The sequence below is a fragment of the Mytilus edulis genome, chromosome 11, assembly GCF_963676685.1.
Source record: "Mytilus edulis chromosome 11, xbMytEdul2.2, whole genome shotgun sequence".
Classification (NCBI taxonomy): Eukaryota; Metazoa; Mollusca; class Bivalvia; order Mytilida; family Mytilidae; genus Mytilus; species Mytilus edulis.
In genome coordinates this window covers 48,832,005-48,854,808 of record NC_092354.1, presented here as the reverse complement: position 1 = coordinate 48,854,808, position 22,804 = coordinate 48,832,005, and the positions used below count along the sequence as shown (strand labels likewise).

The 22,804-nt window shown below is 30.8% G+C and overlaps 1 protein-coding gene across 6 annotated transcripts in view; it reads right to left on the bottom strand.

Annotated features, from left to right (window-relative positions):
- Window positions 1-5,899: 5,899 nt before the first annotated feature.
- The window catches only part of LOC139494715 (dynein axonemal heavy chain 6-like), a 75,462-nt gene continuing 58,557 nt past the window's right edge, over window positions 5,900-22,804 (bottom strand). For 4 of the 6 annotated variants that reach the window (XM_071282904.1, XM_071282906.1, XM_071282908.1 and 1 more), the window contains 13 exons: window positions 22,075-22,089; window positions 20,225-20,398; window positions 18,985-19,175; window positions 17,943-18,036; window positions 17,058-17,298; window positions 16,628-16,728; window positions 14,955-15,059; window positions 14,455-14,569; window positions 13,087-13,466; window positions 11,748-11,994; window positions 9,344-9,507; window positions 7,731-7,953; window positions 5,900-7,047 (listed from right to left, as the gene is read on the bottom strand). In XM_071282904.1, the coding sequence (XP_071139005.1) occupies window positions 6,944-7,047; window positions 7,731-7,953; window positions 9,344-9,507; window positions 11,748-11,994; window positions 13,087-13,466; window positions 14,455-14,569; window positions 14,955-15,059; window positions 16,628-16,728; window positions 17,058-17,298; window positions 17,943-18,036; window positions 18,985-19,175; window positions 20,225-20,398; window positions 22,075-22,089 (2,154 nt within the window). In that variant the 3' untranslated portion in view covers window positions 5,900-6,943. The remainder of the gene's footprint in view (window positions 7,048-7,730; window positions 7,954-9,343; window positions 9,508-11,747; window positions 11,995-13,086; window positions 13,467-14,454; window positions 14,570-14,954; window positions 15,060-16,627; window positions 16,729-17,057; window positions 17,299-17,942; window positions 18,037-18,984; window positions 19,176-20,224; window positions 20,399-22,074; window positions 22,090-22,804) is intronic. The other 2 variants (XM_071282905.1, XM_071282907.1) reach the window with 1 other exon arrangement.

Sequence of the window (22,804 nt, the reverse complement as noted above, 5' to 3'; positions counted from 1 at the left end):
AAAGGGGGTGCCCGGGTAACCCCCCCCCCCCTGGATCCGCCTATGTAAACATGCAATTTTGAAAAAACTTCAATCGATCTGATGAATTAATTGTTTTCAACTGATTTTTTTACAATTTGTTCTTATGTTGTACTGTAACACCAATATCCCAGGTTAGAAATGGGGGAGGGGTTTGACACCACCAACAAACTAGTTTAATAGGGCCCACCACATTCTGTATGTACCTGTTCCAAGTATGTAATTTAAGTGATTTATGTTTTGTGTTGTATATTCTAACATGACGTCCTTCAAAAGCTTTGAGTACACACCCGTGGTAAAATATGAATATATTGTTTGGGCTGTTCCCATTGTACCCCCACGTCATATGTTTTTTTATGAATGAGGAATCCGACGTCATAGAACGATGACGTAAGAATATAAGCATTTTACGGGAAAATACACGCTTGTGAAACCGAAATCATCACAAGGAAACGTTAACAAACGATGCTAAAATGTGGTATAAGCCATTTTTTTTATACATGTTAGACATATAAGTAAATTATCATTTAAATTCATCAAAAACTATCTAAATACGTTATTTTAAATAGTTAAAAGATGTAACTAATACAGTTTGCTCCGTTCTTTTACGTCAGTTTAATATTGCGTTTATTTATGAGAACGGCAAATATTTGCTTCTACCTAGAGCGCTTTGATCCAAAAGAATTGCCGTATTTGTCCTATTAGAATCGAAATAATTCATGGGGGCTTGAATATATCTAGATTTTACCACGGGTTGTCCCTTAATGCCGATATTTTACCCCTCGCTAACGCTCAGGGTAAAATATTTGTCATAAAGGGCCAACCCGTGGTAAAATCGCGATATATTCAAGCCCCCATGAATTATTTCTTAATCATATTCGTTTTTCGTTCATTTTTTCTTGGTTGAAATATTTTAAATATGTAATTTTAAGGTGGTACCTAACACTACAGGGAGATAACTCTGTAAAATCAGCAGAACGTTTTAATGACATCGTGTTCATAAGGGGTTACACTAATGACTGGACCGAATGACAGGACCAAATGAAAAATGCTAATAACTTTTTCATTTCTCAAAGGATTGAACTCAAATTTGAAATATAATAAGATTTCATCATTTGATAAATAGATTTAAGAAAAAAATTTTAAAAAATTTGTAAGAAACTTTAGAAAACGTGACATGACCAACTCTGATAATGACAGGACCAACATCGAGAATGACAGGACCAAGTAAAAATGCTAATAACTTTTTTATTTTTCAAAGGAATTATCTCAGATTTGAAATATAAAATGGTATGTCATATTTTGAAACTAAAATGTTATAAAAAATATATATTTATTTTCAAAAACTTTCGAAAACGTGACATGACCATCGCTGACTGCCAGGACCAATCTCGACAATGACCGGACAAGATGAAATTGCTAATTTCTCTTTTATTTCTCAAAATATTTTTCTGAAATTTGAAATACAATAAGATTTCATTATTTTATACATAGATTTAAGAAAAAAAAATTAAAAAAATTGTAAGAAACTTTAGAAAACGTGACATGACCAACTCTGATAATGACATGACCAACATCGACAATGACAGGACAAAATAAAAATGCTAATAACTTTTTTATTTTTCAATAGAATTATCTCAGATTTAAAACATAAAATGATATGTCACATTTTGAAACATTTATGTTATAAAAAATATAGATTTATTTTCAAAAACTTTCAAAAACGTGACATGACCATCGCTGACTGACATGACCAATTAACCTCGACAATGACCGGACCAAATGAAATTGCTAATTATTCTTTTTTTTTCGCAGAATATTTCTCTGAAATTTTAAATTACCATTTCATACATAAATATAAGAAAAAGGTATAAAAAGCTTGCTGAAATGTGACCTGGTTAACGTTGTCAATAACAGGACAATCCTCGACAATTAATGACAGGACCAAATAAAAATGTTAATTATGCATAACATTTGTCAGAATATTCCTCTCAAATTTAAAATAATGACAATTTAGACCATTTTGCACGTCATATTAGAAAAATATATTAAAAAAACGTATTGAAAGCTTGCGGTTGTTTGACCTGACTAACATCGGCTACTGATGATCTGGCCAATGAAAAAATCAAAATTTCTTTCTTATTTTAATGAATTGTTCAGTTCTGATCCATAATTAGTAAGATTATATCTTATAAATACAGGAAAATATATTCTATCATCTATGGTGGTTAAAAATCTTGACCTATAGCTACTTAACGTATGTTGACAGAGAGTCACAGGTCAAAAAGACACGAATTATCACTATATTTAAGAAAGAGATCTTGAAATATTTATATGTTATTACATATAATCATTTTATATAATATATCAGTTCATTAAACTATAGATAAATTCAGATTTATTGAATTATCATCATAATATTTCTTGACATAATGAAGCCCAATTTAAGCCACTTTGGAAGGTATTTTAAAGTAGTCCGTGAAAATGTTTGATTCAGTGTATTTTATGAAAATATTTAAAACTACCAAGAAATCATGCATGCAAGGGTCGGGCACACTTCAAGAAATGTTAATTTGTTACTATTACTATCAAGATAGACCCTGCATTTACTCAAACATACATGGAAATAATTATTTACTGTTCTGAAAATATTAATAAAACAACGACATGAACTATTATGTGATTTTAGTTACTGTCATCACAATCTTTATTGGATTTATCAACTTATTTATGGCTTATGTCACACCTTTTGTTTGTTACCTTATAATTATTTTCAGACGTGTCAGATTATGACCGGTAATTAATATACAAAATATTTTGAATGAATGAATGAATGATCTTTATTCTCATCAAACCAAATACATAGTTACAGACAAGATATTACAATGATATATATAACATATATAAGATATAGCATGTGTGAAATATCAATTAATATGATAAATATTTACACCAAAGATAAATAAACATATAGTTGTACTAACCAGGAGGATAGACTTTCGAAGAAATAGATTTAATAAAGCTACAAAGTTTCTCAGGCTGAGAAGTGCAATATTTCTACAACTCGGTTTAATACAATATTTCAATAAAAAAATCAAATAATTTACGCGGTGGGCGTTAGACCTAACGTTTTCTCCCAGTTAGCTTTTTCCCCTTATTTTCTAAAAACTTTTAAATCATTCAATCTTAATGTGTGTTTTTTAATTATTATTATGAATTTCAACCAGGATTTCTATAGTAGGAACTATGGTCATTTCACGTTTTCGCAATAAAAAAAAAATCTAAATTTTTTTCTTTAATTGATATATTTTAAATCTAACATAATTTTTTTTTCAAAATTAAAAAGTGAATAGCATTTTAATTTGGTCCTGTCCTTGTCGAGGTTTGTCCTGTCATTGTCAGCGTTGGTCAGGTCACATTACAGCAAGCTTCTAATATTTTTTTCTATGTTATTCCTATCTTTATGTATAAAATGGTTAAATCTGTTTATATCTCAAATTTCAGAAAAAAATATTTTTCAGAAGTAAAAAGTAATTAGCAATTTCATCTGGTCCTGTCATTGTCGACGTTGGTCCTGTCAGTCTGCGATGGTCATATATGTCACGTTAAAACTTGCTATATTTTTTATTATAACATTTATTTTTCAAAACATGACATATTATTTTATATTTCAAATCTGAGATAATTCTTTTGAAAAATAAAAAAGTTATTAGCATTTTTAGTTTGTCCTGTCCTTGTCGAGGTTTGTCCTGTCATTGTCAGCGTTGGTCAGGTCACATTACAGCAAGCTTCTAATATTTTTTTCTATGTTATTCCTATCTTTATGTATAAAATGGTTAAATCTGTTTATATCTCAAATTTCAGAAAAAAATATTTTTCAGAAGTAAAAAGTAATTAGCAATTTCATCTGGTCCTGTCTTTGTCGACGTTGGTCCTGTCAGTCTGCGATGGTCATATATGTCACGTTAAAACTTGCTATATTTTTTATTATAACATTTATTTTTCAAAACATGACATATTATTTTATATTTCAAATCTGAGATAATTCTTTTGAAAAATAAAAAAGTTATTAGCATTTTTATTTTGTCCTGTCCTTGTCGAGGTTTGTCCTGTCATTGTCAGCGTTGGCCAGGTCACATTACAGCAAGCTTCTAATATTTTTTTCTATGTTATTCCTATCTTTATGTATAAAATGGTTAAATCTGTTTATATCTCAAAAAAAAAAAAAAAAAAGTTATTAGCATTTTTTTATTTTGTCCTGTCATTGTTGATGTTGGTCATGTCATTATCAGAGTTGGTCATGTCACGTTTTCTAAAGTTTCTTACAATTTTTTTTAATTTTTTTTCTTAAATCTATTTATCAAATGATGAAATCTTATTATATTTCAAATTTCAGAAAAATATTTTGAGAAATAAATCGAAATTAGCAATTTCATCTGGTCTGGTCATTGTCGAGATTGGTCCTGGCAGTCAGCGATGGTCATGTCATGTTTTCGAAAGTTTTTGAAAATAAATTTATATTTTTTATAACATTTTAGTTTCAAAATATGACATACCATTTTATATTTCAAATCTGAGATAATTCCTTTGAAAAATAAAAAAGTTATTAGCATTTTTACTTGGTCCTGTCATTCTCGATGTTGGTCCTGTCATTATCAGAGTTGGTCATGTCACGTTTTCTAAAGTTTCTTACAATTTTTTTTAATTTTTTTTCTTAAATCTATTTATCAAATGATGAAATCTTATTATATTTCAAATTTGAGTTCAATCCTCTGAGAAATGAAAAAGTTATTAGCATTTTTCATTTGGTCCTGTCATTCGGTCCTGTCATTCGGTCCAGTCACTAGTGCAACCTGTTCATAAGGGAATATCAAGCTTCTCAATGATCAAAATAAGTGTTTGTCAAACTGCTATATAACCAGTGTAATTTTTCTGATTAAACTGTTGGTTCAAATTTTTTGAAATTTTTATATTTTTGTCAAAGGGTCAAAGTAAATAGTTTGTAAAAATTTTAAGAATATTAAACGAGCCGAATCAATTTTAGTTAAAGTGTTAGGTACCACCTTAAGGCCTGTTATAGTTTAATATGGGGTATGGGTTTTGCTCATTGTTGAAGGCCTTACTATGACCTATAGTTGTTAACTACTAGGTCATGTTGTCTCTTGTGGAGAGTTGTCTATTTGGCATTTACACCACATCTTCTTAGTTTTGTAGACAGTGATTTCTCTAAAGATACATTCATAATCTTTTTCCGTGTGGAGGTCATGAAAAGTTCCCCTATGTTTGAGGTGAATGCTCTTACGTGTTGAATGTAATCACTTATTGTTATGAAGTATTTTTCTTGACCTAACTTATTTATGTGTGCTCCATCAGTTTCTCACTTTCCATCAGTTTGTTTATTGAAATTGTAATGCAGTCGGCAGCAGTCCACCAAATTTATTTAAACTATTTATACATTTTCTGCCAAGTCATTAAAATACTTTGACATGCTCAATGGTTATATAAATGCCTGTATTGTTTCTGGAATCATTACAGTATCGACAAGTTATCATAATATGTGTTAGTTTCTTTGATATAATGAAGCTACGTTCGTCAATGCATAAATGTATAGTGATCTACACCTAGTAAAAGAATTTTACCCAAAACAATACCAGGGGACTTGATCTTGCAGTGCAGTCAGAGTTTTAACCTCATGTGTTACTTTGACATGGACAAAAGCAATACAAGTGTTGTTCCTTTGTACATGTATTTTGATTTTCATGTGCATGAAGTAATTTTGAGTCATGGATTGGTGCATTGCATCTTTTTTCTATTTCAAAGCATGAAATACATACTTTACATCCACAATGGTATAAACAAATAGAGGAACAAAAATACAACAAACAGAATAAAATTTATTTCAACCAGTGTATCACAGATCATATTACAAGTTATCTATTAATGAATAATAAGGTTACTCTATTCATTGATACTATATTTTAGTCTCATTTTTCAAAGTCATAATCTTCACCAAGTATTCTAAATAATATTCAAAGCATAATGTATTGTTTTGAATGGTCATATTTTATGACTTGGATTAAATGAACTCAAAACTTTAAAAAGAAGAAAAATATTCAAATTTAATGAAATAATTTTCATATTTTTCTCTGCTCTTGTCATAAATTACTTAGTTCCATGATTTTTTCTTTTTTTAATCTTCTGGATAATATCAAACAACAAAAACTTAAAGGTATTCAATATAAAATGGAACAAAGATTTGCAAAAAAAAGGAAACATTTTCATTGGAATGTAGTATATATATATATATATGTATAGAAAAAACAAATCATTTATCAATTAAGGCATGGACGGAAATAAAACTTAAAACAAAATATTCAAATATCACAAAACAGAATTAATAATATAAATATTAATGTATATAAATAATTATTTGTACAAAATTATATTGTCAATTCAAATCAATGTCGTAAACTAGTGTAAAATATCAACTAATTATCACAGTGTAGTCCCTGGACGGATCACATCTTCAGCAGTGTCAAAACTATATATATCCAAGGCAGAGTCGTGACTTCTAATTAATAGTGTTCTACACATTAAATGCATATTTTAGTTGGAATGATTGTAAAGCACTTAGATAAAATAAATTAAAAAAAATAATTTCTAACACAATTTCAAACTTAAATACTGAGGCAGACTTTTCAATGCATTTCTACTTTCTTTCAATATCACTATCACATGGTGAAAACTGAAATGTTGGTGTCTTGTCCCATTTTTACTTATCCATTTGGCCTCATGGTCGTAAAGTCCTCCAGCACTTCAAACATACATAAATGCTGATTATACAAGGTTATCCAAAGTTCACATAAAAAAGTAAAATCTATGAGATGAATATAAACAATGAGTTTCACTAATTTTGTCCTCTTTATTATTCTGACAACTGACACAAGAGGGCAGCACCCTTTGCAATCCAATAGTCCTGTGGTTCTACTGATGGTAAATGAACATTCACAACGTAATTTGTAGACATTCCTGAAAAATAAAGAATGAAATATTGTAAATATGTGATAAACTACAACTGTGAAAATGGTACACCATTCTTATATGTATAAAAGGAGATGGGAGTATATATATGAATAAGACATTAACCTAACACAGAAATTTTTATAGGTCAATTAACTGTCTTCACCAGAAGTTGTACAGTGACCCATAGTTGGGAATCATACAACTTCTTATTTTCATATTAAGATCAATTTCTTGAGAGGTCTGTATTTGATCTATTACAATTTGTTTCTTTCTTAATCAGTCTTGCTTTTTATAAACACTTAATGTTAAAACTAATTAAAACAATACTGTTAATTAAGAAATTATTGCTTGCATTTATTATTGCGATTTTGTCATTTAAGACTAAATTGCAATTTTAATTTTGCGATTTTAATTTTGCGATATTGAGAAAAGTCCTGTTTAATTCTGAATAAAATTTCAAAATGCGAGTTTAAATTATTGCAATTATAACCATGTTGCATTTTTTTGCAATAATAAAAACATCGCAATAATTTCAAAATTTACAGTAGTCAAGCATTTGATTTTGAAACCTTTTTGTTGGTATCTTCATAAAATCTACAAAAGACATCCTATTTTTTTCGTTAATCAATTACTTTTATCTAAACACTAATTGTTAAAAGTAACAAACACTTTTAAATTAAAATACTAACCAGTTGTAGACAGAACACCGGCCCTAGCAGCTTCCTTGTACAATGGTGCATTGTAGTCCTCTGGTGGGGGTTCAAAGTCCATCTTTGGCTCCATATGGAACATAGGTAGGACAGAGTTCATCACTCCTGGGGTTGAATCCACAACATGCATCTTCTCAGCATCCCAGTGGAAACCATCCATGAACAGACCATGGATCAATACACCATCTTTTGGTTTTTCCACCTGAAAATCAAACAAAAACAATTCTCATTTTGAGCAAGGAATAACTGTGCACTATTTGAAACCTAATGTTCTAAAAGAGAGGGCAAAGATATCAAAGAAATATTGAAACTTATATATTGAAACTTTTTAGTCAAAAACAGCTTACAATGTCACAGCAAAAAGCAGAGATGATCAAAAGACAGTCCATCATTTTTTTTTTGCTTTGTTCTAGTTGCTTTTTTATCAATCAAATAAGAATATTTATTCATTTACATCTAAAACATACATCTTTTCTTTTAATTTGTACTTGAAAACACTTTTTTTGCAATTATACCCTCTAAACCAAAATCATGACCTTGACACTTTCAATATATATGTGAAAACACTTTTTTGCCATTATACCCTCTAAACCAAATCATGACCTTGACACTTTCAATATATATGTGGAAACATTTTTTTGCCATTATACCCTCTAAACCAAATCATGACCTTGACACTTTCAATATATATGTGAAAACATTTTTTTTGCCATTATACCCTCTAAACCAAATCATGACCTTGACACTTTCAATATATATGTGGAAACATTTTTTTGCCATTATACCCTCTAAACCAAATCATGACCTTGACACTTTCAATATATATGTGAAAACACTTTTTTCAATATATATGTGAAAACACTTTTTTTGCCATTATACCCTCTAAACCAAATCATGACCTTGACACTTTCAATATATATGTGAAAACACTTTTTTGCCATTATACCCTCTAAACCAAATCATGACCTTGACACTTTCAATATATATGTGGAAACATTTTTTTGCCATTATACCCTCTAAACCAAATCATGACCTTGACACTTTCAATATATATGTGAAAACACTTTTTTCAATATATATGTGAAAACACTTTTTTTGCCATTATACCCTCTAAACCAAATCATGACCTTGACACTTTCAATATATATGTGAAAACACTTTTTTGCCATTATACCCTCTAAACCAAATCATGACCTTGACACTTTCAATATATATGTGGAAACATTTTTTTGCCATTATACCCTCTAAACCAAATCATGACCTTGACACTTTCAATATATATGTGAAAACACTTTTTTCAATATATATGTGAAAACACTTTTTTTGCCATTATACCCTCTAAACCAAATCATGACCTTGACACTTTCAATATATATGTGAAAACACTTTTTTGCCATTATACCCTCTAAACCAAATTATGACATAAACACTTTTAAGTTATACTTGAAAATACTTTCTTGTTATTATACGTTCTAACCCAAATCATGACCTTGACACTTTCAATTTGTACTTGGAACCTCTTTTTTGGCCATTATACCCTCTAAACCAAATCATGGCCTTAACTCTGCTTACCAAGGTGATGTATTACTTACCACTTTATCCATTTCCATTTCCTCACCAAACTGTAGTTCTGACATCTGTTTGGTAACATCCTTCTGGTCACGGAAATGTTTTGTTGGATGGAACTCAAAGCTCAGGTGATCAATGGGGAGATTGTGCCTCCTAGCAAAGTTCTGCAGAGTACCAGTCAAAAATCCTACAAAAAAGGTACCAGATTGATCAAGGAGAGCAGAAATTTATTCAACTAATGATATGAATAAGGGAACCACTGACATTTATTTATTCCTTCAGTGAAGTCACTAAGTTTTGAAGAAGCAGGCTGAATTTCTAAAATAGACGGCAAGTACATGCGGACGGCGAAGCCGTTCGCGTCGACGAGCTTGCTCGTCGCTACTACGGCGGGGGGTCTGGGGCCCGCTCAAGGGCCCCAGGATTTTTTTTTAAAATGGTGCAAAATCCTGCATTCTGGGGGTGTCCTAGACCCTTATTCAGACCTCTGAAAACATCATTTTTTACTGAAGATAATGTAAATGATTAACTAAAATTAGCAACATGATGGGTAAATTTTCTGTACATGTGATCACATCATTGATCATCTTGATGGACCAATATACATTTTTGTGCATTTTCCTGCAGGTTGACTGCTAGTAAATATTTTTGAACTGAAAGAATCCAAAAATCTTAGTTTGAATAGAAACATATTGTCTCTGGTTTGAATTATCACTTGAATAATTTAGTTTTAAATGAAAATTGTAATTGTGACATTGAGAACATTATGTTTTAATTTTATATTAAAAACGTGTTGGTTTTATTTTTACAAAATTAAAAACAATATTCACTGACTAGTAGTCAGCTGGAGCTTCGATTTCAAAGTTAAAACTGTTACAGAGGTGCTATATTTTATAAAATCGTATGCTATCCCAAGGACGTATAACTAACATAATATACGTCCTTGGCTATCCCCAAAAAGATTTGAAAATTTAGACTAAAATTCCTGCATTCTGAGCATACCTGAGAGTGATTTAGATGCTTGGGAAAATGTTAATTTTGTCTTATTTTTGTTGTTGACTTCAATCACATTGATTTTTTTTTTTTAAATGAGAATCCGTAGTCCTGGCAAGGCTAATCTATATTATATTTTTTTCTGGGAAGGTGTCTTTTGTAAGACAACTAAGGAAGTCTGTTCTTGAATATATGTAAATAATACACAGGCAAGTGCCTGTGAAATAATAGGTGAAATATTATAATTTTATTTCAAAAATAATCGAATTTATTAAATATCTTGATCGATTTATTTGCGTACGTACTTAGTGACAAATGACCCCCTTTTTTCTCATATAAGACTTGTACACGTATTTCAAACATGTTGTCAAGCTATGTCGTTTTATTTTCTCTTATTTGTTAACTGTTCAGTAATCAGTAAACTAAAATCCTTTTGAACTATAAAAGATATTTTTAAAAATTATTTGTGGTCGACAATATTCTACTTTCGTTATTGACCTTCATTCTCTGGACACCACGTGGTCGTGGGCTTTGAAATGTGAACTTCAAAAGGTGCTGTTTTCCAGATTCTTGACAACATTATATATATTATACTTTCTTTTATTTGACTGATATGTTAATTTCCATAACATGCTATTGTCATCTTTGGCTTATTCCTTCTCTTGAAGCAAAAACCAAACAGGGTCATAATGTCCATCGGAACGTCTCTCTTTTTATCCTTGCAAACATTACAATACTACCGACTTTAAATAGACGACCAATCAGCGGACTGCATTTACGTGAACTATATTTAGTCAAAGGTAAACACTGATTTACATCCTTGTTTATCGCGACTTTAATCGTGGAAGCTGATGCATTGAACAATTATTTTTTAATATTAACCTGATTATCTTTTTTATCTTATTAATTTTTTTTACTCATGCAAAAATAGCCGGCGGGAAAAGGACAATAACCGGCGAAAATCGCCGGCTGCCGGCTTCTAACGACATCACTGTCCTTATATTTTTTGGTACCAATTTTTATTAGTCTTTTTTTTTACTTTGTCCATTACTGTAAACAAACTAATTTGTGTGTGCAATTTATTTCCATGACTTTCACAAGTAGAAAAATAACCTAAAAAAATAGATTGCCATGAATACTTTAAAATTAAGTCTTTCCTTATTTTAACTACATAAAACATATTTGAAAATTATGTATTAAATTAAAATCGCTGGCAAGTAGGCGAGATTAGGCTAAACATGAAATAATGTATCTGCAAAAATAAGTTGGTTTACAGTAATCAGTAGTCTTTATACTTTAATAACCAATAATCTCTAATTTGCTGCTTATTTTTCTCTATTCTTTTTTCTTAAGTCCTTTATTCTATACTTTTAGTCCTTTATTCTCCATTCTGTAACAAACATTGTGTTATAACCATGCAATAAAATAGCTTACCTTGTGGGAAGAAGAATCCAGATAGCCAGAATGATTTAGGCTGTCCATGTTTAATCCAGTTATCAATGAAGAAACATCTGAAGGTCAGATCTGTAACCCAGCTACCGAGGGGCTTGAGTGATGGGTAGGCAGCATCGGCCCACATAGAAGGTACCTGGTTATTCAGGAATGAGTTGTAGACCATCTCTAACTGATCACTCATAACAACAAATCCTTTAATAGCTTTCTGTAGGGTTGATAGGGAATCCTGAAAATATAAATGTTTCTTTAGTCATACAAATAAACTCATCATAGATACCGGTCTTTAAATGTTGTACGTCAGATGTACGCTTTATCTACAAAAGACGCATGCTTAAATAAAAAATGTTCAAAATGTAAAATAAAATATGGAGAAGTGTTTGCCTAATACAGCTAAGGTAATATATTCCTACACAAATTTTAGTTAAGGTGGTATGGGTGTCTTCCTCCATCTTGGATTGTAAAAACAGTGAACCAAAGGTCCATATTTTCTATCAAGATAGCAAAAATTGATGTAGGAATGCAGATATTTAATATGAATTTTCATTTAAAAGAACCGATTTATAAGAATATAACTTATAAATATTAATATTTTTGCAAAAATTGATTATTTTTGTTTGTTTTTTATTTTTTTTTAAATTGCCATTTTAAGGGGAGGTAACTTTAAAATAGTGCATTTTCTGAAGGATTTTACATGGAATTTTCCTATTTTATATTTTAGCCAGAAAAAAATCACAGTGACCCTATCTTTTCTTTTGAAATTCTCAAAGCATTGTCTGAAAGCTATCTTTTCCTTAAGTATTTAACAATTCTATCATTTTGTTTACTTTCTAACCACAAAATGGTGTTTTTTCCTGTATAATCCTTACAAAATGTGTCATTTTGTCGCGTCCTGTAAGTTGAGAAAATGCGCGGTGACGTATCATTTTTATTATATATTTCAACATATATCAATAGATACTACGTTTTGGCAAAGTATGAACAAATTCTATCATTTTTATTTTAGACTCCCATACCACCTTAAAGCATACAAAATGACTTGCTTATAAATGTTTTCACGTTTTTTCGGAACAGATAAAGTTTTAAACATTACATCAATAGCTCAGTATTCAAATAAGAATATTTTACTTTGTGGCTCCCTTAGACTAACAGTTGATCAAATGAAATCAAAAGCTGTACAAAATTTAAGTGAGTAGCATATATCTCTTTTCACTCTCTTTCTTAAAGATAAGAATATCTTGTCTTATATCTACACATTTAGGTGATAAGAATGTATGTCAGATCAGAAAACATGGCGGTAGACAAATGATAAATATTTTACCTTGATGACTTTGAGAAGTTTATTAAATCTATCCACTTCCTGTGTTAAGACTGTTGTCAATGAATTCAATCTTCCTTTATCGTCAGGTTCAAACATCAGTGGATTAGCTTGATCTATATCTAATTTGTCCATTAATTTTTCAAGAATGCTATCAGCTAGCTCGTATACAATCTCATCATTAGATTTTCCAGAAGAGCCACTTGAAAGACGAGGTTGCACGTCCAAGATTGTGTTAACGATTTTCTGTGTTTCCTGAATTTGGAATGCAATGTTGGCATTCTCGTGCATGCCGAATATTTCTGGTTCGTCATTCAACGGGAGAGTCTCAATAAATTCACGATATTCATCTAGTTTATCATAGTTTGGACAGTAGTAAATTCCTGAAACAAGAATAAATATTTAGTTACTACAATATATGAGAATGACTTATTCCTTTTAAAATGGTTCAATGTTAACTGTGTTGAAGGGTTGCTGTCTCGTTGATATTTATAAAATAGGCTGATTGTATCCATATCAATAAAAAGACTTGTTTAAGAGGACGGGTAAAATATTTTTATTCTTTATGAACACACATAATATACAGAAGTTTTTTTTTTAAATTGTCATTAATGAAACACACCGGATGTGTGATTCACTCTACAAAACTTATTATACAACATAACTTTAGATATCATTGGTCAAATATTGATAATATTATTAAAAAATAGGGCTCAATGAAAATGTATTCTGTACTGTATTATTGACTAAAAGTATTTGAAAATTTTTAACAATTATGGTTAACCATATATTTATGAGTCATTACAAAATTATTGTTTGTACATCTTTACTTGTAGATAAGACTTGAGAATGATATGAAAATAATAAAATTTATATTACAAAAAATAACTTTGGATATTATTTACATTTTTTAAGTATTGTCTTTTTATTCCATTAATAACATGCTCTTCAACCTAGGAAACCACTGTCTGGTAATACAAGTTTTAATGGACAGAGACCTAACAAGGCATACAAATTTAAAGAAATTGAATGAAAAGACTAAATACAAGGCTTGTACGTAAAAAGGTTTTTAGTGAACTGATATAAGACAGATGAGGGGGTGACATATTTCCAAAATGCAGCTTTTTCTAAAAAAAAAATCCATATTTCTAAATTTGTTTGCCCACTGCCATTTTTATTCTTTTTCTTTCTCCTATATCCCACACTCATAAGCTCTTGTTTCTATATTCTATGTATTTCTTAACCCTCTATATCATTCTTTATCCCACTTCCTTCCTAACAGATACCCTTTGCTTACCTGATTTGGAATATTTGTAATCCTCTATATCATTCTATATCCCACTCCCTCCCCAACAGATACCCTCTGCTTACCTGATTTGGAATATTTGTAATCCTCAGATACTATTTTAGGAGCAAAGAAGTTACTGAGCACTGTTCTCAGACATCGCTGGTCCAAGTGATCTGTCACACGACCACCATAGGTAATCTGTAAACATCAATTCAATTCAATTTATACTTGAAACTAAATGTGACCATGTATCAAATACTTGCCACTGGACATTTTGCAAATAATAATCGATTAATCAATTTTTAAAAAGGATTATTTATTTTGAGTATAAAAAGTACTACATGTATCTGTTATCTTCTGAGTTTAAATACATTTGTACTTTCTTAATGGTTTATAATTTTTTTTCAACAAAAATCTGCACTCTTAATTTTAGTCATTAGTTACTCTGGACTATAAACTAATCATGCTAATTTGAAAGATTAAAAAGATAATTTCAATTTCAATTTATAATATATCAAATCTTGTATTGATATTCATATCTTGGAAATTTTCTCCAGGATTTCCTATATCTAGTTGTACCTACCTCCCCTGTGATATAAATGAGAGCATCCCATGGAATGGTACCTTCCTTACAGAACATTTGCATATTCAACTGAGCACATTCTCTGTCACTGTCACTGAATTCATACTGAAATAAAAACACACACAATGAAAAAGGATACCATATTTAGACAGAATATCATATTTGGGATTGTAATCTTCAAATAAATTATGCTAGAAGTCAAAAGTTTTAAAAACTAGGGATGTATAAATAGATAAAGACATAAATTATCAGGTCAGTTGGCATAAATGATATCTTTGAACAAAAAAATTCATACTATAATGGAATTAAATAACCATTGTTAATTTAAAATAGTAGTACTGCACATACTCTGATATTCCATTCTAGTAGAGGGTCTGAATGTTTCTTTGTTTCATTATTCTCTAATTTTTCAGTTTTTTTCTATTCTTAATTTATTTTGCCCATTATTCTCTATTCTTATTATTTCAGCCTCACATTATTCTCTATCCCCTAATTTTTGGTCTATTTTCCCTCTATTCATCAATTTTTAACAATTTATTCCGCATTTTTTGCTAATACTATATAGCGGGTTATTTTCGCAGGTGTAAAATTTCGTGATTTTCTTTGAATAATGATATACAAATTATTTTGGCAGATTGAAAACTTTTATCAATACCTTTGCATGTACATATTTAATTGGCAGAATTTATTTTGGGGATTTCTAACCGTGAAAATACTCGAAAATTTACACCCTGCAAAAATAACGGGAGAGATCCGTTTGTGCCAAAAATGCGTCCTTTTGCGCCACAACTTTTTTTCTCTAATGCTACGTTTGCGCCACCTGTTTTAAAATTACATGGTATCAATTGCGCCAAAAATAAAATATACGATTGCGCCAATTTAAAGAAAAACATTCCTTAAACACAAAAAACATTTTCTATTACAGTTTCCTGATTTAGAAGGCAAAAGGCAATCTAAAAGTGGAATATCAATTAAATGTCCATTCCTGAATCCATGTATTGTATGCAAAAACATCTTCTGCCCCGCATACAAAGAAATTTCAAGTTAGCTTCACAACCGAGAATAACAATGCCACTGTCAATATCATTTACTAAAACAAACTCTTCTTCTTTATTTGTGATCACTATACCTCACTTAATTTTTTTGAAATTCTACTGAACTTTTTGGTTGGGCAGGGAACAGTTATCATCTCTCTGAGTACATAGACTGTCTTATGCACTTCAAGTCATTTTTCTGTAGATGTTCCTCTTCATAATGAAATACATGTAGCTCCGAACATATGATCTTAGCTGGTCAGGCTTTCTGATATTTTTTCTGTAGCTTTTCTTTTGCATGCTGTTCGTAGTATTTGACGCTCTAACTTTTGTGGGTCTGTCTCATGTGTATGTGCAAGACTTCCCCTCAGACAAAAATGATACTAAATATATATTAATCTTTAATATGTACCATCAATATGTGTTCAGGTAAATTGGCGCAAATGAGTTCCGAAAACTGGCGCAATTGATACATTTGAAGAAAAAAAAATTGGCGCAAATGATACCCCTGAAAAACAGTAATTGGCGCAAAAGGAGTGTTGCCAAAATAACCTGCTTACGACGGCAATTCTCTATTCCATAAACCCCATTAAGAACCTCATATAGAACCCTCTACCAAAACAACAGTAATACACATACTCTGATATTCCATCCTAGTGGTCCAAACTTCTTCCTCTCCAAGATGACTGCATGGAAGAAACAGACTCCAAATATAATACGCTTCCACTGTTGTCCAAGAACTGTGAAAATAATATCAGGTTTAATATAAAATTAATTAATTGTTTAATGGTTGCTTAGCATTCAGTGGCATATATTTTATGCATGTACAAGACAATTAAATTGGTGTTTACTGGTTTTTCCATCAGCTATACTTTATAATATTGTAACATCTATAGCAGAAAAACCAATTATCAAAGTTTGTTATAAAAAAAAGGTAAAATTTCAACAATCCTTATTTACTGTATTGCTTTCCCCATCATCCCCATGCTATAGTCCACCCCTGCCGAGAAATTTATTTTATATATATTTTAACATAATGAAATCAAATCCTCTTGCATCTAAAACTTACTATGTTCCTCATAGAAGCTTGGGGTTATATCTGCAAAGGCTCTTCTCATGTTAGCACGGATACCCTTCGGTGGTTCATTGGTGACCTTGACAGCATTCTGAAGGACACTGACAGGGAAATGTTTGGCTGGCATAGAGCTAAGGAAAAGACGATATTCATCGTGGATGGTGTCTGGTTTTTCTGACATACTTTTCAGGAGATTCTCCATTGCCAACATCCAGGAAGCTGCCAAGTGACAGTTCTGTTGAAGACAAAAACATTTTTATATTAAAATCAATTTTTATATTTATGTATACATACTGTGGACTAATTTATTTTCATGGATACAAATTTTCTTGGACTGATGAAATTGTATTTTTTGAGAATATTTGATTTCATGGTTTGGCCAAATTCAGTTTTCAAGTGTACAGAATATTTTTACTTGCTCTACTTTTGACCTTCTCAAATTACCTAACAAATAATATTGAATCCATAGTAGAGGGGTGGTCAGAGGGGTCCTGATCCCGAAATCCTGGACTTAAAAAAAAAAAATTCAAATCCCGACAACACAAACTTCGAAAAAAAAATTCCTGGATCCAGAAAGAATCAATCCGGAAATCCCGAGCTTAAAAACATCTGATGCCAACGTCCCAGAAAAGGTCCTGTCCCCCTTATGATAATATTCACTTAAAGCAATGAGATGATAAATGGTAAGCATGTAGAAATTTTATAAATTGCTGCTAAAATCATTGCTAAAGATGTTGCTATTATACATCTTATCACATTCATAATGCTGCAAAAGCAAATAATCTTTTTTTTCATATTTCTTTTTTTATTTTGCACATGAGCTTTAATATATATTTGCAAAATTAAAGTGAGAATAAAACTGTTATTAATTATAAATACCTGTAAGAAGACCCAGTCTCCACATTTGATGGCCTCTGCTATCAATTTCTCAGCTACAGGACCTTGACCTTGACCTAGAGAGATGGCCTGTACTCTGAAATATAAAAACAACTTTTTATCACAAAGATCACAAAACTATTATAAGAATAACTTTAGTTTAAACATATTTATTTAAAGTGGACTGGGAAACAAGTTATTGCAACTGATATTTATCCCTTTCCACTTTGTTGGTGCGAGTACTGCCTTTTAGCAGCTTTAGCCTACTCTTTTTCAAAATCTACAAGGGGGCCTTTTACATGCAAGAGATATGGCTCTCTTTTAACATGCGTCAGCCATTTATCGTCCCCTTCGGACGGACTATCATCTTTTCCTCAATACAATACTCGCAAATGATGTTAAGGGAGAGCCGAAACTGCAACAGAAATAACTTTAGAGGATTTGAAAGTTCTGGTTCTTTATTCAAACTGTCAAATTTATATAAACAAACTGGTATTAAAAATTTCAAAGCACTTCCTTCTTAAAATGAATACTGTTTTTCAAACTTTTAAGAACTGGTGGAATGCAAAACTTTTTAAAATTAAAAAGAATGACTTTAAACTGTAAATTTATCAGGGTGAGTCATTGGCCTTTCAGATCAAGTCTTGACTGATAAATATGACAATTGTTTTACCCTTGCTCTATTCTGATATATTATAACAATAAATCAGATATTTCTGGGAGTTTTAAGAATCTGAAAAAAAAATCTTTTTACAGCAAATCATTCAACATAAATCTCTGTAAAAAATTGATGGCTTTAAAAATTGGTAAGGTGAAAATCTTTTGCTGATTCTGAATTTTGGAAATATAAAATTGAGAATGGAAATGGGGAATGTGTCAAAGCGACAACAACCCGTCCATAGAGAAGACAACAGCCGAAGGCCACCAATGGGTCATCAATGTAGCGAGAAACTCCCACACCCGTAGGCGTCCTTCGGCTGGCCTCTAAACAAATATGTATACTAGTTTAGTGATAATGGACGTCTTACTAAATTATTTTACTCACTTGTCAGTGTATCCTTTTTCTCTAGCAAACCTAAGGAAGGCTCCCATGGGGTCAGATCCAGTACTCAATACAAATACCAAAGGTGTGGTTTTGTTCATATTGTCATACAGGGTCTGTAGTGTGACGGGTGGACTCTCTACAAACTGTGGTCCAAGGTTGGCCTTGACAAACTCTGTGACAGCAAATATGGTCTAGAAAAAGGAAAAAATTCAGTTTAAAAAAACACTGTATATTATGATACTATGTTTTTTGGTTTGAATAGTTTTTTTTCAATAAGGGACGACATCAAAAGATCAATGAAGGATAAAAAATTAAATCAATAGTTTGGGGGAGAGGGTAAAAATTTTTTGTTAATCCAAAATCTTTTAACAATAAGTTTTTTTTTTATCCTACATTGAACTTTTGATGTTGTCCCTAATTCAATATATTTTCATTTTAAATAATACTAACAAATCAATTTATATATCTCAGTTTTTCATTTTTTATTCATCTCATTTTTATACTTCTTTTTTATGATTGTTTTGTATGATAAAGTATATCAATACACAACTCTCTACTATATATCTTTATTACCAAAGTCTATATAAACTATAGGTATACAATTATATCAACATCAATAATACATATCAGGGGCGGATCCAGCCATTTTAAAAAGGGGGGTTCCCAACCCAGAGTAAAAGGGGGGTTCCAGCTATATGCTCCCATTCAAATACATTGATCGGCCAAAAAAAAGGGGGGTTCCAACCCCCGGAACCCCCCCTCTGGATCCGCGCCTGCATATAAAACATACATAAACACAGACTATGTGACAGCAGAAGGTGTTGTAATAATAAACAAACATTATTTTAACATTTCGGACCTAAGCTTAAAACACCGCTTAAAAGATCTAAATATAAATTTACCTAAATTACACAATTCTTTTACATTATTAGTACTCATCAGTTTAATAAATTTGTACATCGACATTTTTTTTCCAATAAAATGGCTTTATATAAATTGTTCTAAAACCTTGAAAACGTGGACATTTCAGGATGAAATGAAATGTACTAATATAATATAAAATAAAAACATAACTTAAGTCAAGGCATAGTAACTCCTTAGTCCAATTAATAATATATACGTGTCCACTGTCTCCTTGTCTGACTGGACAAGTAGAAGGTAGGGAGGCAGTTAACACAACTATATATACAATTTTATTTTTAGGGGGAGGACACATTATAATTGACAATTTATATTTTACCTTTTCTTCTTTGAAGACTTTTACAAACATGACTTTCTGGAAACTTGTCAAACGCTTATTCCAGTGTCCTTTAACCTCACTGTTATCATCATCTGGCTCTTGACCCTCAACAAGGTCTGCTGGTTCTGCTGGTAAGGGGCCATAACTCTCCAATGTTTCTGGGTTACCTCGGATCTAAAGTTAGAAAAAATCAACTTTTTAAATAAGTTAACCAATAAAAATATCAACAAATTCTTATAGCTGAATTACCTCAGTGTGTACCTTGTGCATATGACTTTATTGTATTTTGTACACACTCAAGTATATCAGCTGTAATATTTTTTTTCATAAACTTTCAGGGTCAGATGGTATTTACTTATCAATCTTTTCCAAAAATTGCCATAACTTATCTTTAAAAATAATACTAATATGATACAAAAGAAGGCTTATTTTCAAGCTGAAATTCTTTCAAAATTTGAATTCATATAAAAAATTGCCAGTTTTAATGAAAAAAAGAATGTGCAAGGATCATGTATTTGTATGAACCAATAGTACAAGTATTCATTCTGTAGTAACTTTGTCTTATAGTACAAGCATTCTTTCTGTAGTAACTTTGACTTATAGTACAAGTATTCATTCTCTAGTAACTTTGACTTATAGTACAAGCATTCTTTCTGTAGTAACTTTGACTTATATATAGTACAAGTATTCTTTCTGTAGTAACTTTGACTTATAGTACAAGTATTCTTTCTGTAGTAACTTTGACTTATAGTACAAGTATTCTTTCTGTAGTAACTTTGACTTATAGTACAAGTATTCTTTCTGTAGTAACTTTGACTTATAGTACAAGTATTCATTCTATAGATGGACTATTATAGTACCAATATTAATTTTAGTATCATTTTCACAATCAATTTGAATAAGAATATGAATGAGCATGGATCAAGTATTGATACATGCAGTAATAATTCTCTAAATCATTTAAATAATGATCAGAATGTGCATGGATTTTCTTGTAATTGTATGGAACAGAGACAGTTGGATTGTGCTGGGCATGGTAACAGGTAACAGTTAGGATTTCTTGGGTTTCATTTTTTTTCATATAAGACAAACTTTAACAATGAAGGGTTTGACAAATAAGTCATCAACACAATTATATAGAGAAGCTTTAATCATTTCAGGCATAACAAAACCATATCTATATCTTCTTGAAAGAGTAAATCTACTCAAAACTGACAGCTACGGACATAAAAAAAAATTCCCAGGTAATCTGAGAAAGTTCAATGAGAAAATATATTGGACGGTACGAAGAGTTTTTCTAAAAAAAAAAAAAGATCCCCACCCCTTTTCTTTTCATATTAATTTTGAAGTATCATACATTCATGCTGTTGCAACTTTAACACCAATACTCATTCACCTAAGCAAATTTAAAGGCTTAGATAGAACAAAGGTAAAAATGTCAAATCCAAGTTTTTTTTACTTCAACTGTATTTAACTTATCTAAGTTGCAAGAATATATAAATATGGTCTATTTGAATAATTTGCCTTTTCAGAATCTAAAGGACTATGGGTAATATCATTGTTCTTACACCAAAATGAAAATAACATTACGTCATTGGTTTAATTTCCATTGTTTAGAACGTTTTTGACCAGTTGCAACATTTTGGTGTACGCATTTGAAAATATTACCCAGAATGCACTAGATTCCAAAACTGTGAATTGTAAATGGGACAAAACAAATAACAGATTATAAATCATCAACAAAAAGCAAATTTTAAATTGAAAAGATATTCATAAAACAAGCAACTTTCATTCAAACATTAAACATTGCATCACACTTATTTTTAGTAACAAACAAACAATACTCTTACCTTGCTTGATTTGTCCTGTAAACAAAGTGAATAGAAAGAAAGAATAAGCAGTGGTATAATACACCTCAGTTTGTCTCCATGAAAGTTTCATTGACCATTCTAGCCTTGATTGTTTGGTGGTGGGTTGGTAACCCAGGGGTGGATTATGGGATATAAAGGACATCTCATCCCCCTTTGATTGCAAAAATATTTAATTTTTGAATATAAAACAGTCAAAAAATATTTCCATTTATATACCATTTAAGGGAATAATCCTTCCCCTTTTTTCTTTTTCAAAAATCCTGAATTAGCCCCTGGTTACAAAGAGTAATTGATAATTGCTCAATCATATCACTGTTTCAACTCCTAAAATTTTAAGGAACTGAAAAAATGAATAACTATGAAATGTTCAAGATGTTATTTTTTTATCAAAGGACATACCAGATCAAGCTTAAGATGGTAATAATAACAATCATGAAGACAAAATGTGCAAGTAAGAAGCATAGAAAAGAAATATAAAAGTTCCCTAAATACACCAACTTTTTCTAAACTAGAGGCTCTAAAGAGCCTGTGTCCCTCACCTTGGTCTATGTGAATATTAAACAAAGGATGCAGATGGATTCATGACAAATTTGTGTTTTGGTGATGGTGATGTGTTTGTACATCTTACTTTACTGAACATTCTTGCTGCTTACAATTATCTCTATCTATAATTAACTTGGCCCAGTAGTTTCAGAGGAGAAGATTTTTG